Below are 18,493 nucleotides of genomic sequence, written 5' to 3' on the forward strand. Positions count from 1 at the left end.
TCAAACCCTGACCTTCAGGTTGTTATGCTATTGATCTAACCGACTGAGCTACCTCAGGGTTATACCCAAAATTAAGGGGAGGTAACCATACATACAAAAAAAACCCAGTACAGCGGAACAGGGATCCTTAACTTCAGTGACTGCCTATGGGAATTTTGATGAAATAAAAGATCGGAACAGGGACCCTTAACTTCAGTGACTGCCTATTGGGATTTTAATGAAATACAAACTAAATGAGAGTACAATCTTAGTTCTACAGTCAGACTTTTAGAACAGACTTGAATTCCCAAAAGTATCTTCCCAACTAATTTTTCATTTTTTATTATTATTTATTTTTAAACTTTACTTCACATTGAATCTGACATGAACATTGTATTTTCATGATGCACTGCCCCTGAAATATCTATATAATTATTGAAAGAGAGATTGGACACTGGTTTCCAAACCTGCAGCTACCAGCACACAGGGGTTCAAAGGTCAAAAGCTTCAGACCTCACGGCTGAGGGGGCGGGTTGATTTCTAAAGCAGAGTTACACCTGGAGTATATGTTTTAAATTATATGCAACATTATCTGTAATTACAGTCTACATGCAACATCATTATTGCATAACCTTGATATGACCACCCAAAAAGGTCAAGGGCTTCCGAAAAGGTCAAGGTAACACAGAATCTATCGCAACTAAACGTAAATAAACATAACATGTCCCATGTGAGCCAGATATCTCCCTGCAATGTGATGCAGACCTAATAACAATATTTTATGTGCCTGGGAAATTAAACTCTCTTTTTGTTAACATCAAAATAACTGATAAATTATATGATAAATTAAGGATCTTAGATGAATGTCAATGTCATATTGAACGAGTTAAATATATATTCAATATGACATCCACAGGAATGTTAGATTCTATTTATCACATGACATCAATAATTAAAAAAAGAAGAAGATTAATGAAAATTTTTAAATGCAAAGAAAATAATAAGGAAAAAAATAAACATTTCAAATTTAATTAAAATAAAAGCTGATTTATCATTTGATAATTAAAAGACTAATGACTTAACATCAACTTTAAATACATTGACAAAAGCTTTGCCTAATAAATATTCATTGACATATATTGTATTGAGAAATGACCAAGTAGGGGACTCCATATAATACACACTTAAGATGACACTTGATACACTGACGGCAGCATGCCAACATGCACAATTTTTGGTGTCGACGGTGGACAGACAATTGTTTTTTTATAACGACGGATTTGGTGAGACATGGTTACCACGGAAACTCTACCTTGACTGCTTTACTTAGTCGGGTCTGATGAGTGTAACCAAAAAGTATCATAATTATATCTTTAACACAACTCATGAGCTTCTAGCATTAATCACTTTACCTGACCAGGTTTAACACTAAGGCCATCCTTAAAAATGGGTTTGTTTGCCTTTTCCAACCACCACACAAAAAATGGCACATTGAGTGGGGTTTTTTAAACTGTCGTTCAAAAAAAATCTGACTTTTACAAGTACGAAACCTGTGAACAATTTTTTAAGGATGGCCTGAAAATAATCTTTATTGTATTTTTTATGAAATATTTATTTTTGTGTCAATATTTAAATTAACAAATAATATTTCTTTTAAAAATTTCAATTCAAAATTTTAAACTATTTAAAAACATAAAAACACAAATATACCATTTTCAACTTGTGCAGTTTTGTATAAATATGATCTTGAAGTGGATATTGTAAAAACAACAGCCAAATATATAAATGGCACTCGTTGACAATTGGCAGTTTCACATAACGACAAGTTTAAAATAATATAATACAGAATTATAATTTGAGTGAGAATTACAGGGATAAACTGTATATGATTGAGGAAGGTTTGAAGTCCCTGTATATCGTGATTGTAGTTATAACCATTGACGTGAGGGTGACTGTATCAACTACAATACACATATACATGCCAGACTTACATTGGATCTGTAAGACTATTGAATCAAAGGTCATGACGGACGGAGAAACAAAGCAATCAAAAAAAGGCATTATGATAATACTTAAAGCATTAAGTAAGTCCAAATGAATGAATGAATGAATGAACGAATGAACAAATGAACAAACAAACGAATGAATGAATGCATGAATGAATGAATGAAAAATAAATTAAGACAAATCATTGTGAATTCAATAAAATCATTATTAAAATTGCTACAAAATGCCCAAAATGAACAGAATCGCAGTAAAAAAAGTTAATGTGCAAACAAAACAAACTGACAAATTACCATATAAAGCTTATTCTAATACCAATATACTTTTGTAAGCCAAAAGAAGAAAAATAAAAATCAAAGTGTAATAAAAAAAAAAGAGCTTATTCCTGTGTATTTATTATGATCAAGGGTTTAATGGAGTGTGACTTTACCTTCTTTGGGTCCATGTCATCGAGATGGTTCTGTATGAACTGTACCGTAGCTGAGAAGTCAGCCTGGTTAAATTCATATGGAATGTTCCATCCAATGGGTCCGAACTTACGCCGTTCCTGTACGGTAGTATGAAGGAAGGCCACGCCATAGAGCATGGGCTTCCACTGTGGTAGGTTGGTGTACTCTAGTTGTTCCTGTGGGCAGAAGAAATATGTTACGAATATTGCTTGCTTCCTTATCTATTATCGTTACCAGCTTCTTGGGTGAGTATACCCATATTAGATAAGTAAGATTTACCTGTCAGGATTGACAAGCACTGTTTTTTCAGTTGTTAAGTGGATGCAAATTGATTTAAAAATTAAACATTTTCCCTTCTTTTTTTTAGGGGGGGTATTGTCTTTTAAATCTTGTAAAGATATTTTTTAATACTTGAGATTCTTGTCAAGAATCCGGGGTTTTAATTCATGAGACAATGCATGAATTCTGTGCTCAAACCATCTTTCTTCTTCTAACTTGCTTAAATCATGTGACATACGTACTGAAAAAGTCAAGTGTATACATATAAAATGGTAATTTGCTCCAAAATTCTGTTAAATTCATTGACAGGAATTTAAAATTGGAAGAAGAAATTGGGCCTGAGCCAAGGATCTGAGTTTGAGCATGAGAACAGTTTCCTGACGATGGGACCAGATATTTCTGAAATTATTGTCCTGTTATTGAAAACTTTGCATTGACTCTTTTTTTTATTTCCAAAATGCAGGTCAAATTTTTCAACACCTGAGATTTGTCCACCAGGCTACTCCAAAACCCTAGGCTTGTTATCGAAAATATTACACCTGTTATATCCAATTGAGCTTACCTGAGAGATGAGCGCATATGTTCGTTTGAGACCAGCCTTCACTCCCTGTGGAGGTTCATTGGTGAATTTGATGGATGATTGCAGCATATTGATGGGAAATTTGGGGTGAGGTTCGGTTGTTAGCCAAAGTCGGAAACCTTCGTTGACGTTCTCAGTATTCAGAACCTACAATTTAATATATGTTATTTATTAAGCCAATAAAAACAATAACCCACCAGATATACATTTCTTTCTTTTCCTCATGAATAATTACTTAATGAAGTCTAATTTTGAAATTTTCTGAAAAAAAACAACGTACTGTAGTATTTTGAAGTTATTTCTATTTTGTGAAATAAAACTTGACTGTCTATCAATTTTTTCTTTTATTCCTCACACAAAATACCAAAATTGTTTTTTCTCAGTTAAATGTTACTGATCCTATTGTGAATTTAAATCCTTGCGAAATTACCAGTTAACAAATTTGAAGTAACCCACAGTAATGTTTTTCTCAAACAGGAATCATTCCATCAGACATATCCACCCATGGCAATTAGTGTTTATTTTTTTTCTCAATCTATCATTATTATACCTGCCAACACGCCCTTTTTGGGCAGGTGACTCACGATTTTAGACCCTAAAAATGAGCATTTTCAACTAGTGAATTTGCTAAACTATTCCTATTTTCTATGATCTAATGGTTTCATCTGAAAGAACAGCTCCAACGATGCCATTTAAGAGTGCTATTTTTTCCTTAAGGTGTACATACACACATTTTATTTATGCTTTTAATTCTGAGCATGCGTGATCTCCCCCATGAACATTTAAAAAAGTTGGCAAGTATACATTATTACGGTTCAGTCAATGATTGATTAACAAAAATCAGACACTCAGACAATTTTGCTAGTCCACAAGGGTTCTATCATATTGTCAACACAAGACTTACAGTGTCCAGGAGCTCATCCATGAAGTCGAGACCAAGATGGCAATTTTGGAGGAGGACCCACTGTCCTTCTGCCATTGATATGGACAATGCACGTCGGGCGTGGACGTCCTGTCCTTGCCCCATGGAGATTGCGCCACACTTGACATTCTTCTTCTTGCCCACCAACAAGATATTGTCTGTGGGATCGGACCCCATCGACAGGAAGCACACCATTGGTGTCCTGGGCTGGGATTCTTCCCACATTGAATCAAGGTTCAGGATCACACCTTCTGCAAACTGTAAAACAAGAACAGTTGTTACCAATTTCACTCTCTATAATCTGTGACACACAAAACAAGTGAAAATAATTACACCCACCGTAAACTGTGACACAAGAACAGTCAAAAAGGAATCACACCCTCTGTAATCGGTGATGCAAAAAGGACAGTAAATATTAAGAACCACACTCGTTATAAACTGGGACACAAAAAAAATAATAAGGATCACAACCTTTGCAAATCAAAACATCAGAACACTGAAATATGATAAGAACTTGTGAACATAGGGACACACTTAATTACAACAACAAAAAATCCATATACCAAAGGAGTAGAAGAGGACATAGCAAAACCTACCCTGACACCCATTGCCTCAGCAATGTATTTACGGGCCATTGGAATGGTTCTGTCTGGGCACCAGCTTCGGATGAGGAGCAGCTTACGGAATGTATCCAAGGTGGTACTGTAACCATCAGGGATAGTACATTCCTCAGGCGCATCCTCGTCAAACCAGCTCTTCCAAGCCTATTTATGGCAAACAAAGATAATGTACTCAACACATTTGGTTCCAAATTTCATTTTTTTTGTATTATCATTCTTTATTAACCTTCATCGCAAGACTTTCTTTTTTGCGTTGTAAAATTTATTTTCTGCGCACAACAATTCTCATAAATATCATAAGTATCCATTGCACTGTAGGTTGTAAAAGTGTAGTATATAAACACGTAGTTGTCCTTTGACCTTGAAGTTAAATTTGCAATGACTTTATCAAGGTACAATTTACTTGACACATTTCTTGTACACTTCAATTTTTCATCAAGTTATATTGAATATTTTCAAATATTTATGTTTGCATGTCAATGTCACTAGATAACGTTCATAAAAGCTGTGTCGTTGATAGGGACTTTATATGACATGCACCACGACACACAATGCTTAGCCAATCAGCATGCGACCATACCCTGTTCCAGTTATTGAACAAATTTGTGCAGACTGTTGATAAGTGGGAATTTAAAATTTTAAATATGATTTGCAAAAAAACGTGAGAGGCAGAGAAAACATAAATATAAGCATTGAAATATTTTTGCATGGCATTTATGATCTAATTGAATGACACAACTTTGGAAGCCAACAAATCATAAATCGTTAGCATGCAATATGGTGTTTGCTTGCAAAGCTGTGTCATTCAAAAAGATCATAAATGCCATACAAAAACAGTCCAAGGCTTAAATGATGGCCTAGTTTACCGACATATACATACCAATAGCACTAATTTGATCTGGATTGGAAATGACACGAAATGACGGTGACCTAGCTAATACATAGTAACCAGGGCGAAATTTTTACCTTGTCGTTGCGAGATACTTGTCCACAGATCTGTGAGAACTGTGGAAGTCTGGACAGTTCCACTAAGTTAAGCCAAGTCATATCCATTATCCACTTCCTAGGTTTGGGTTCAACTGCATTCAGGTCCAAAGCAGCGCCACCTGGTAACAAAATGAAATATAATATGACCCATGATTTTAATCATTTCATTACATCATACTCTTTTTATAAAAGCAAGATATCTGACAGGTCAGCAAGGCCCTGCCATATGTCCCAAACTGTACAACTCCATCCCAGAAACGAAACATTGGACAGAAGGGTGGAGAAACACAGTGTGTATTCTATATAGGGCATCCCACCTCTGATGCCTGGTGATAATAGTAATTCACAGAACCTAGCCTATTTTATCCAGAGAAAAGTGTGAACAACACAGCAAATCTCTTGCAAAACGCAGGAATTTATTGGAGCAACATTGTAACTCTTTTAAATAAGAAGTCTTTTGATTTTATTCTTAGATTTTTTTTCTTAATCTATATCAAATTCTGTGAAATTTTTCTTTGGAAAATAGCCAATTGTAAAAGAATCTGTCTAAAAGCATACTCCTAATTTAGTCCTCATTTTAAGTACATGTGATTTGTCAGCACAAATATGAAATAGTACAACTTTTTTCTTAAGGTATTATACTAGGGGAAAATGTGTAAGTTGTTTATTAAGTAAAGTTAGTAAGTTGCTTAACTCATTTACCCCTGAAGACACATTTGAACTCTTCCAATTCAAAAGTTGGAATAGTTCATTATGAAATTTCAGGGGTAAATGAGTCAACAGTAAATTCATATTGGGCCTGACAACATTAATAAGGGTCACAAAACTTAATGCACTAAAAAGAAAATGAATGGTAAAAGGTTAAAACTGCAAATATATACACATAGTCAGATACTATTACAAGTGGTTTAAAATTTAAAATTTTGTGGTACAGACCAACTTCACGTAGATATTTTAAAATACAGAAAAAACATTTTTTTATAGAAAGTGTGGTAATTAATGAAACATTGGTCCAAAGAGCGAATAATTCATCCCTAAAATTTCATAACGGGACCTTTGAATTGGAAGAGTTAAAATGCATCTTCAGGGTCGAATAAGTTAAGATTAATGGCAAATAGCATGATAACCTACCTTTGATGAATACCTGGAACTCCTCTGGCCTTATCCTGCCCGCGGCTAGTTCTACTTTGGCGGTTAACAACATGGTGTACAAGAATTTGTCCGACTCGTAGAGACCACGAGCTGTGTATCGGAAAATTTCAAATGTCAAATACTCTATGATGTTATTGATTCTCTTGGAAGTGATAGGAGATTTCTGTGACTTTGCCATTGACAAGTCGAAAATCTCCAGGAACTGTTTGAGAGATGTCTGGTACATGGTATTGACCATGCTCATTTCCACAATCACGAAGTACAGGATGCTGCCTCTCGATGCGACTGTAACATACAAAACAGAGTTATTCAGTCCTACAGGAGACAGAATGTAGTCAGTGTTTCTAACAAGGGATGAAATAGTTTTTTTTTAAAGAAGAGATAAAATGAAGTATGTTTCCAAGTCTGAGAGGAAACAAGTGAGCAAAACAGATTCACCCAGTCAGATAAAAGACAAAATGGATTCACCCAGTCAGATAAAAGACAAAATGGATTCACCCAGTCAGATAAAAGACAATATGGATTCACCCAGTCAGATAAAAGACAATATGGATTCACCCAGTCAGATAAAAGACAATATGGATTCACCCAGTCAGATAAAAGACAATATGGATTCACCCAGTCAGATAAAAGACAATATGGATTCACCCAGTCAGATAAAAGACAATATGGATTCACCCAGTCAGATAAAAGACAATATGGATTCACCCAGTCAGATAAAAGACAATATGGATTCACCCAGTCAGATAAAAGACAATATGGATTCACCCAGTCAGATAAAAGACAATATGGATTCACCCAGTCAGATAAAAGACAATATGGATTCACCCAGTCAGATAAAAGACAATATGGATTCACCCAGTCAGATAAAAGACAATATGGATTCACCCAGTCAGATAAAAGACAATATGGATTCACCCAGTCAGATAAAAGACAAAATGGATTCACCCAGTTTAAAAGGGACGAAATGGATTCTTTTAGCCTGAGAAGAGAGGCTATCCATACAGCAAGTTTGAATTTGTATGACAATTTATTTTCTTCATTTCATTTAGAGAAGCAAAATTCAATTTTAGCAAGTGACCTTGAACTCTAACATCCCACCCCAAAAATCAATAGGTTAATTTCCAATCATTAGGGCACCCCATACACAAAGTTTGAACTTTGCATAGTAATTCATTCTTAAGCTTTTATAAAAAAAAAACCAATGAAGCAAAATCCTGTTTTAAGTGACGGTGACATTGGCCTCTAGCAGACCAAACCAAAAATCAGTAGGCTCTTCACATTCACTTGGGCAACTCACACGGCAACTTTGATCTTTGCAATTTATATTTATATTTTTAGCAAAAGTGACCTTGACCTCTGGTGGATCATGAGCTAAACAAATCTAAAGGCTTCTTTGCAGGATGGCTATCCCTCTACCAGATTTTCATCTGCATTTCATTGTGACAAACACTGATAACTCCTCTATAATTTGAAGTATTATTTTTTGTAAAACAACAATGTATTTCATTGCCATCCATATTTATATCCTTGAAAACTTGCTTATCTTTCATTCCATGGTCATATGTTTGCTTGCTTTGTGAGTGAAAGTTTTGAACGATTTCTAACCGGGATGGAACTCCTTTGCTTTTATCTTTGATTCCATAGCTTGTTTGCTTTGTGAGTGAATGAATTGAACGATTTCTAACTGGGACAGAACTGCTCTGCTTATGGATTTGATTCCATAGCTAGTTGGCTTTGTGAGAGAATGTTTTGAACGATTTCTAACCGGGACGGAACTCCTCCCGGGCAGAGTTGATTTTGATCTCGGTCTCAGCAGCAATCTTCAGTTTCTCACTGACTTCCTCAGCAGTTGTCTTGGTGATGCGGAGCACTTCAATGAGTGACTCATCCTCAACCAGGGAGCCTTTGGTGGAAGTCAGACGGTACAGCAGGTTGTCCTCAAGTTCCTTCATCTTGCGTTTGTTGGCCGTCACTTCCTCCAGTAGGTTGGTACGCTCAGATTCCAGTTCCTGAAAAGGCACGAACAGTTAAGAACACCCATAATGTTTTGTAACTCAAATTAAAGGTTGTGTAGAGTTGGAACATCATTTTGCATAACTCTTCAAGAGACGGTAATTAGATAGCACATCACATTTTAAACCTCAAATGAAGTTAAATTGGTGATGTATTATTCATTACAAATGTTGTATATTTTGAACACTGTTCACTTAAATCATCTACCCCAGGGCTATTTTTTATGTACAAAACAACGAAATAACGTCACTCGTGAAAAGTAAATACTGATCCGAGTCAACATTATGTCCACAGTTATAACCTTCACATACTTTATGAAATGACATTAATTTTTTTAAAACGGGTGTGTGGGGGTTTTGAAAGGAAATATTATATAAAGTGAAGCAGGGATGTGTATTGTCCGCTAGGGGGCGCTTGTATCATAGAACACCGATCAAGGGAGATAAGCCAACCTTACTCTGAACATATTTACTAAGGCAAATAGGAAGTTGCGTATCCCTCCACTACACATCCCTGAGTGAAGACACTGCCTTTTTTTCAAAATCATCCATTGTGTACCTGTTTCTCTGTAAGGATGACAATTCCCAGCAGTTGGTCTTCCAGTCCCTTCATGGTTACGGTGAAGTCCACAATGGACGTTCGGGCGGAGACCTCTGGGGTGTATGTTGGGTTGGCCAGCTTGGTAGTTATGTACATTGTAAAGCCCTTCATCACATCCACTTCCTTGTCTCCAACTTTTACCTAGAGAGTAAAACATGTATCAGATTACCGCATAATTTTACCTATAGAGTCAAACATGTATCAGATTATCGCCTTCTTTAACTTCGAGAGAAACCTGTATCAGATTATCGTCTACTTTAACCTGGAGTCAATCATGTATCCCATTATCGCCTACTTTTACCTAGAGTCAAACATGTATCATCGCTTACTTTTACCAAGAGACAAACATGTATCTGATTATCTCCTACTTTTACCTAGAGTCAAACATGTATCCGATTATCGCCTACTTTAACTTAGAGTCGCATGTATTAGATTATCGCTTACTTTAACCTTGAATTAAATATGCTGTCAGATTATCATCAGGTGAGGTTACTTCCTACTTTTACCTGAAGTTTAATTGATATGTATCACATTGTCTACCACTTTTACCATGAGTGGTCAGATTATCTACTGCTTTTACCTGGAGTCAAACATGTTGTTCTGATTATCTACTACTTAAACCTGGTGGAGCCAATATCGGCTGAGATTATCTCCTACTTTTAACACACAGTCAAACATGCATCAAATTATCTACCAGCTTAACCTGCAGCCAAAATTAAATGTGATTATTCCCCTTTTTTACTCGGGGTTACTTAAGTTCTATTTTATTTAGTCCTGTAGGAATACAATTAACTCCTTCATCCCTGAAGACACATTTGAACTCTTTCAATTCAAGGGTTGGAAAAGTTCATTATAAAATTGCAGGGGTGAATGAATTAAATGGATTTACAAACCCATTTTTGAACTTGTAATGATTTACCTTGAATGTTGATCCAGACTTGATGAAATTTTTCTCCAGGACGTTGTCAAGGGCGGGATCAAGGTCCTCTCCGACATCCTCAATAAGGAGGGGACGCCCCAGGGACAGGCTGTCTTCAAGGTGGGTCCTGAAGTATTTGTGGTTCAGTGCCGTGATCTACAACACACCGCATTGCTTTTGTGGCATATTCAAACTTACGAATGCAGGAATGATTGTAATATTTTTCACAATTTTCAATCTGTGAAATTTGTTAATTCATCACTCTGACACCGGTTAAATGTCCCTGTAACTCACCTGTAGTTCGCTGCCTGCTTCCCTCTTTTTGATCCAGAATTTGCCCTGGCCCTGAGGGTCGATGAGCAGTGGGTAACGGCTGGCCTTGGTGACGATCAGACCATTTTGTATGGACAGTTCGTCATTAGGAAGCCCTTGAAGACTCCACTCACTGATGGTAGCATTATCTACCAACATGTTGATGATGTTCAACTCCTGTAAAAGACAACATTATTAACCCCCACACGATTTCCATGAGAACACAATAAACCTTGATTATGGAAGTACTGTACACTGTGAAATTTTCGCCCCATCAAATACATACATGCCAACTTTTAACATCTTTTAAGCTCTTCTCTCAGATGAAATCATCAATTTTAGAAAATAAGAACAGTTCAGAAAATTCACAAAATATTAGGGTCCAAAATCTAGAGTCTCCCTCCACAAAAGGGAAGGTTGGCAGGTATGCAAATATTTTTAATCATTTGCAATAAAATCCATATTCGCCCTGTATTAATTTTGCCTCTTAAATTACTGAGCACTAATTTTCACAAATCGGCCCTCACTTCAGAGCACGAACAGACTGAAACTTAAACAGTGATGAACATTTCCCGGTTTACAATCAATCTGGTTGCATGCCATTTTATACATATATACATATATAACATACATCACTAAAGGGAATCTTTCCTGCCACCATTTCCTTTTTCCAGTTGCGGATGATGAGAGTTCGGAATTCCTGATTGAAGGGTCCCGTGTAGGATAAGAAGCCCGTGCAGAGCAGGACGTCGCCTACCAGTCGATGGATCTGCGATGCGAAGCCCTTGCTCGCCTCCGTCCAACGGATCCTCTCACCTGCAAGGCCTTCAATCAAAGCTGTAGCATTGGTCATCTTCCTTCGGCAACCTTCGGCATCATCCAACAGGGTCTGGCAAGACAAGGACAATTTCGTTAAAAAGACTGCTATAAATTCTAGGTTTGGATTCCCTCTTCAAAATGTAGGTTTTGGACAATAAGTGCTGAATACTTCTATAAAAGTTATAAAATAAACTCTCAAAACTCATTATTCTTAGGAATCATAATTTTTCAATAAAAGACAAAAAAAATCCAAAACTATTTGGCAAGATAAAAAAATTTTATAACCGTACAAATTCACAAATACGGAAATTTAAAACTAAAACTACATGTATGTAGATTCAAAATAATTCATCAAATTACAAAAACAAGCTAATTGTAAGTTTTAAATATTTTGTCAAAAGTCCCATTTACAAAAATTATTAAAGTAACAAGAAAATAAATTAGAACCCATTCAGATCATGTCACCCCTTATCGGCCAATAAGCATGTTTGCACTTTTTGACTTTTGACCTAGAGAAAACAGTCATATTGACATAAATGTAGAGCACTGCACAATTTCTATGGGTGATGCAGGTAGTGTTCAAGTTTCATCAAAATACCTTCAAGGGTTCAAAATGTACAATTCAGACAAGATTTCACTGAAAAGTTTGCACTTTTTTTACCTTTGACCTGAGGTGAATGTCATTGTGACCTAATTACAATGTACTGCCCACCTTGAAGCCAGTTTACTTCAGATTTCATCGAAGAATCCTTATTAGTGTTAACTTTATAGCCCAGACTATGCTGAATTATTGCCCTTTATTGTCCTTTTGAGGTCAAGGCCATAGTGAACTCATTAAGTGCTACAGGAGAAGAAACGGAAGAACCATTAATCAAACATTATTTTTCCCGTCTCTGCATATGACAGATACACATGTCCCATGTGGAACATCCACTGATTGTGACAATCTTGCCATTGGCAGGGGAAGTCATCTCCAGAATATAATAATACTGTACATGCTTGTCCTGAAGGTCTTGCATGGATCTTTAAATTTTAGGTATACCACTATAATGATTTATCATACTATACTTATTGCTGCTCTTTCAAAATATGGTGTATATGTTATCTAGAATTTGCTATATTTAATAACTTTGCCTCGTTTTATCAAAATTTCGGCTAAGAGGTGGGAGAAAAAGAGTCTATCATTATGTAGGTATGTGGGATATCGATATGCAGAGCCTAGGGTTCTGACCCATGTTTTACATCCTTGGATAGAATGTCCAAGCCTCGGGTTCTGACCCATATTCTACATCCTTGGATAGAATATCCAAGCCTCGGGTTCAATATCCAAGCCTCGGGTTCTGACCCAATTCTACACCCTTGGATAGAATGTCCATGCCTGGAGTTCTGACCCATATTCTACACTCTTGGATAGAATATCCAAGCCTCGGGTTCTGACCCAAATTCTACATCCTTGGATAGAATGTCCAATCCTCAGGTTCTGACCCATATTCTACACCCTTGGATAGAATATCCAAGCCTCGGGTTCTGACCCAAATTCTACATCCTTGGATAGAATGTCCAATCCTCAGGTTCTGACCCATATTCTACACCCTTGGATAGAATATCCAAGCCTCGGGTTCTGACCCGAATTCTACATCCTTGGATAGAATATCCAAGCCTCGGGTTCTGACTCAAATTCTACACCCTTGGATAGAATGTCCAAACCTCGGGTTCTGACCCATATTCTACATTCTTGGATAGAATGTCCAAGCCTCAGGTTCTGACCCAAAATCTACACCCTTTGATAGAATATCCAATCCTAGGGTTCTGACCCAAATTCTACACACTTGGATAGAATATCCAATCCTCGGGTTCTGACCCAAATTCTACACCCTTGGATAGAATGTCCAAGCCTCAGGTTCTGACCCATATTCTACACCCTTGGATAGAATGTCGTAGCCTCAGGTTCTGACCCATATTCTACACCCTTGGATAGAATGTCGTAGCCTCAGGTTCTGACCCATATTCTACCCCCTTGGATAGAATGTCCAAGCCTCAGGTTCTGACCCAAATTCTACACCCTTGGATAGAATATCCAATCCTCGGGTTCTGACCCAAATTCTACACACTTGGATAGAATGTCCAAGCCTCAGGTTCTGACCCAAATTCTACACCCTTGGATAGAATGTCCAAGCCTCGGGTTCTGACCCAAATTCTACACCCTTGGATAGAATGTCCAATCCTCAGGTTCTGACCCAAATTCTACACACTTGGATAGAATGTCCAAGCCTCGAGTTCTGACCCAAATTCTACATCCTTGGATAGAATGTCCAAGCCTCAGGTTCTGACCCATATTCTACCCCCTTGGATAGAATGTCCAAGCCTAAGGATCAAACCTTTTACTAATAACTCTAATGTTGGCATACAACCTTCTGGTTCTGACCCAAATTCGTGACCTTTGGATATACCTTCATATGATAGAGTCTTTATGTCTCCCTGTCTGGAAACAAAACATAGCATTTCAAAAATTCAACGAATTACCAAACTTATCAGATCAGAGAGGCCCTGTGTCTCCCAGTCATAAAGGTCTTAATGTCAACAGGTTACACTGTAAAACGGCAAAATTAGATGTCCATAAAATGTGAGTGATCCCGTTACCTGTTTCTCCAGCATGGCAGCATCGTACATTGCTCGCACTCCTGCGAGCTCAGTCTCCTTTTCATCCAAGGTTGCCTGCGCCTCGTTCAGGTCACTCATGGCCCCTCCAAGCCTCGCTTCCTGAACAGCTAGATTAGCCTAAATGCACAAAGGACAAATCAACAGATTTTTAACTCACTTCAACAGGAAAAGAAAGATGTCAAACATACATTGATTCCCGAGACCTACAAGGTTAAGATGTGCTGGTAAACTAGCAGGATTTCAAGCATTGTGTATTTGATTTTTTGTTTCTTTCAAATGTCTGTTATTGTCATCAATAAATAAATGTGTTGCTCAAAGACTGATCTAATCTAGCCTGACTGATACATATCCTCTTGGTCTAAAGAATAATATTATCTTCACTATGATGTCAAACATTCAAATTACTAATTAAGCAAAACAGCAACACCAAATCAGTGATTTAGGATAATAGCATTTCCATCTTGATGTCAAAATTTCAAATTACTAATTTAGCAAAATAGCACCTTCAAATCAGTGATTTAGGATAATAGCATTTTCATCTTGATGTCAAAATTTCAAATTACTAATTCAGCGAAATAACACCACCAAATCAGTGATTTAGGATAATAGCATTTTCATCTTGATGTCAAACTTTCAAATTACTAATTTAGCAAAATAGCACCTCCAAATAACTGATTTATAAATAATAGCATTTTCATCTTGATGTCAAACTTTCAAATTACTTATTCAGCGAAATAGCACCACCAAATCACTGATTTAGGATAATAGCATTTTCATCTTGATTTCAAACTTTCAAAAGACCAATTTAGCGAAATAGCATTTTCACCTTGAAGTCAAAATTTTAAATGACCTTTTATTAGGAAACTGTGTTTTCATCTTGTAGTCCCAATTTTCAAATTACTGATTTATGCTAATATGATCCTCAACTTGAGATCAAACCTTTTACTAATAACTCTAATGTTGGCTAACCCTTAACCAATACATTGGACCAGAACTACATTATTTTTTTCAGATTAACTTTGAACTGCTGATATTGTGCTTGAACCAATAAAAGTAGATTCATAAATTTGACCTGGAACCACTGACCTTGAGAGGCAAAACCTCCTTGTTGATGCTGAAGAAGAACGACATAGCCAGTGTCCAGTTTGCAAGTCCAGCAACATCAGAACACACTTTCTTGGCATTGTCCATGCTGTAATCCTCCATGCTTAAGTATGGCTTCAAAAGTTCCACAGTTTCCTCGTTGATGGAATCCTGAGAACAAACGCCATCAATGATTAGGTGCTTTCTATTCCACACACTGTATACCGGGAGGGAAATGTTTGCCCCGTCAAGCTTTCATCCTTTGCCGGTAAAATGCATTTTCGTCCAGTTTTAATTTCGCCCTTCACATTAAACTACTATGCATATGATGTTGTTTACTGATGTTCACTTTAATGATAACTTCATCCTCACTTCGGAGGGTGAAAAAGGCTAAAAATTAAACTGCAGCGAAAATGTCTCTGTATGCAGTAAGTCTCCTGAATACAATCCTAACTTGGTTTTGTATTAATTAAGTCCTACAGCACTGCCATATTTTTTCTTTACACAGTAATCTCCCGTAAACATCATTTTAGATACAACTGTAGCACATTTTCAATTTGAGCTAGTACATTTCTGTTGAGCAGATAGCTCAATCGGTTACAACGAAAGTATAACAATATGACACCTAGGATTCCAATCCCGGTCTAGCCCGCTGACATTTTTACAATCATAACACTCTTGTTGATTAGATTTTGTTTATTTCATCTTTTATTATTTTCATAAAAATCCTGCAAGGTATGGTTTTCTTAAAAGAAATGATTTATGAACGCTTTAGTCATTCTGGAAAAAAACCTGATTTCCATTACTTAGTTCTAGTTTTTGGTACTGGTACGGAGATCCATTAAAGGTGTTTTATGAATCAAAGGACTTGGGCTTTATGGGTCATTTTTGTGCTTTATAAAAAGTGAAAATTTCAACTTGAATTTATTTACCAATTTCTGTTATAAACATATTGGTTAATTGGGGCTATCTTTCTTGGTGCAGATTTTTTCCAATGCCCATGCGTAGATGCCCTACCATAGCAACAAAATTGTGTTGCTATTTGCAGAAATAGTCAAAATATGGTGTTTTTTGACAGTTATAGCAATTAGTAATAAAAGCCTCCACATGTGACAAAAATTCCCTTCTGCCAATGAACACTGGTATGACAATATTTAAGCATGTCAATATTTATTTGTATGGTGCATGCGGAGGCTTTCAAAAATTGAAGAATGTTTTGTTAATTTCCTTCAAAATGGCAAAATGTCAACTAAACCAAATAGCGCACAACAGAAGACATTCACGCATTTTATTATGAACACGCAGGTTTATGTCTCTCTTTGTAATGCCATGTCTCCTAAACCAGTTGTCGAATGAATTTGAAATCTCATACTTGTGTACTTCATTTATTTCAGATTACAAATATAACAACTAAATCTAAATCCCCAAAGAGGCCAAAAATTATCATTAACGCCCCTAGTCTTTTAAGTATTATTTAAGGACATCAAATAATTTAAGCAAACATATGTTTTATATACAATGTAAAAAGAATTTGCAAAAATCATAAACAGAGCCAACTTAAGAATTAAAAGCAGAAAAGTAATGTCTGGACTAAAATAGGGAAATACTGAACTATTTTTTAATTCTTCAAATTTTACAGAACATTTTCACTGTGTACGAGAATATGAACTATACTGTATGATAAAACTTTTACTGGCCTAAAGCAGACCAGAATAAGAATATTTAAGGATATTTCAGAGAGAGTTTTCAAAATCCAGACACTCTCAAGGCAAGGTTGATTTCCATGGACTTTTAAAAAATAACAATTGAGTTAAACTGAAAATAATAAAAAAAATTAGAGGAACCTTGAAAATGTAGGGCTTTGGGGGTGGGGGTGGGCTCCTTTTTATGATAAGATATTTATGAGCAGCTCTGCAAATTAAGGGGTTTTGGAAGTCAATAAAACCCTTAAAAAAGGGGAGGGGGGGGGGGCTCCAATTTTTAATAATAATAATAATAATTGGAGGTTCTTATATACCACTTTATCACAACCTAGTTTGTAGGTCGTCTCAAAGCAGTTCACAAATTATTATTCTAATAAGATATTTATGAACAGCTCTGCAAATCCAGAGCTTTTTGAAGTCAAAAGAACCCCTAAAATTTTGGGCTTTGTGGGGCTCCAATTTTTAATAAGATATTTATGAACAGTTCTGCAAATCCAGGGCCCGTATTCATGAGACCATTCTCATGCTCAAGCATGGATTTTGTGCTCAAGCCTATTTTCTTGTTCTTTTAATGAATTAATTATAACACATTATTTTGTCAATGATTTGGAAAAAAATTGAAGAGACTTAAGAAAGTTGGTTTGAGCACAACAACTATACTTGAGCATGAGAACGGTTTCATGAATACAGGCCGAGGGCTTTTTGAAGTGAATAGAAAACGGCATAATTCATACCTTGGGGAAGTTGAGGAGACCGTTCAGGAACGTTCCACTGCTCATGAGTTTGAGTGCCTCTGCCCAGGATGGCTTGGGGCAGGGTCTCTCCGGATCAGCTGTTACAGGGTCAATCCTCCTCTGGAACAGCAGTAGCACCGAATCCATGATACGCATGATCAAGTGAGGTGGCTTGGCTAGCTTTCTCACTGAAACAAAAAACACAATTTTATGAGGAATACAGTGAACGGTTATGCATTCTTCCACACTAGTGAAGTTATCTCCTCTTTTGGCCAACAGAAATATATTTGACCAGTATTGAACTAACTTTCTCAGAATTCCTGATGTTTTGTATTAAAATTCAAGCTTTTCTCCCACAGTTTTCAACAATTTATTCGCAGTTGTCCACGTATTGTTTTCAGCATGTGAGCATGAAAGAGTCTTAAAATCTTTACCTGTAGCGATGTGAGTTGGCTTGATGGACTGAAGGGCAAGCTCAGCATCCTCCAAGGCTGGGCGGGCAGCCTCCAACTTCGTTTCAGCTGCTTCTTTGTCCACCTACACCAATAATTACAGTTGCATTTTCTTAGACAAACTTGGCAAATCCTTATTTTCACAAAGGTTCTTTCTGGGAAAACATTGACTCGAAGTTTACCCTTGAACTAATTGATTTCTAGGTCTTACAATTGAAATGA

At 36.5% G+C, this 18,493-nt stretch overlaps 1 protein-coding gene across 2 annotated transcripts in view; it reads right to left on the reverse strand.

The window, feature by feature from the left end:
• LOC110456434 (dynein heavy chain 5, axonemal-like) overlaps positions 1-18,493 on the reverse strand; it is a 124,961-nt gene that overhangs the window by 8,242 nt on the left and 98,226 nt on the right. For both annotated transcript variants that reach the window (XM_021507199.1, XM_021507200.1), the window contains 15 exons: positions 18,254-18,356; positions 17,820-18,007; positions 15,386-15,553; positions 14,279-14,416; positions 11,451-11,708; positions 10,802-10,996; positions 10,508-10,663; positions 9,547-9,729; positions 8,741-8,984; positions 6,952-7,257; positions 5,800-5,939; positions 4,810-4,977; positions 4,196-4,471; positions 3,274-3,438; positions 2,414-2,608 (listed from right to left, as the gene is read on the reverse strand). In XM_021507199.1, coding sequence (XP_021362874.1) covers positions 2,414-2,608; positions 3,274-3,438; positions 4,196-4,471; positions 4,810-4,977; positions 5,800-5,939; positions 6,952-7,257; positions 8,741-8,984; positions 9,547-9,729; positions 10,508-10,663; positions 10,802-10,996; positions 11,451-11,708; positions 14,279-14,416; positions 15,386-15,553; positions 17,820-18,007; positions 18,254-18,356 — 2,883 coding nt within the window. The remainder of the gene's footprint in view (positions 1-2,413; positions 2,609-3,273; positions 3,439-4,195; positions 4,472-4,809; positions 4,978-5,799; positions 5,940-6,951; positions 7,258-8,740; positions 8,985-9,546; positions 9,730-10,507; positions 10,664-10,801; positions 10,997-11,450; positions 11,709-14,278; positions 14,417-15,385; positions 15,554-17,819; positions 18,008-18,253; positions 18,357-18,493) is intronic.

Source organism: Mizuhopecten yessoensis, unplaced genomic scaffold (assembly GCF_002113885.1).
Source record: "Mizuhopecten yessoensis strain PY_sf001 unplaced genomic scaffold, ASM211388v2 scaffold8745, whole genome shotgun sequence".
Taxonomy (NCBI): domain Eukaryota; kingdom Metazoa; phylum Mollusca; class Bivalvia; order Pectinida; family Pectinidae; genus Mizuhopecten; species Mizuhopecten yessoensis.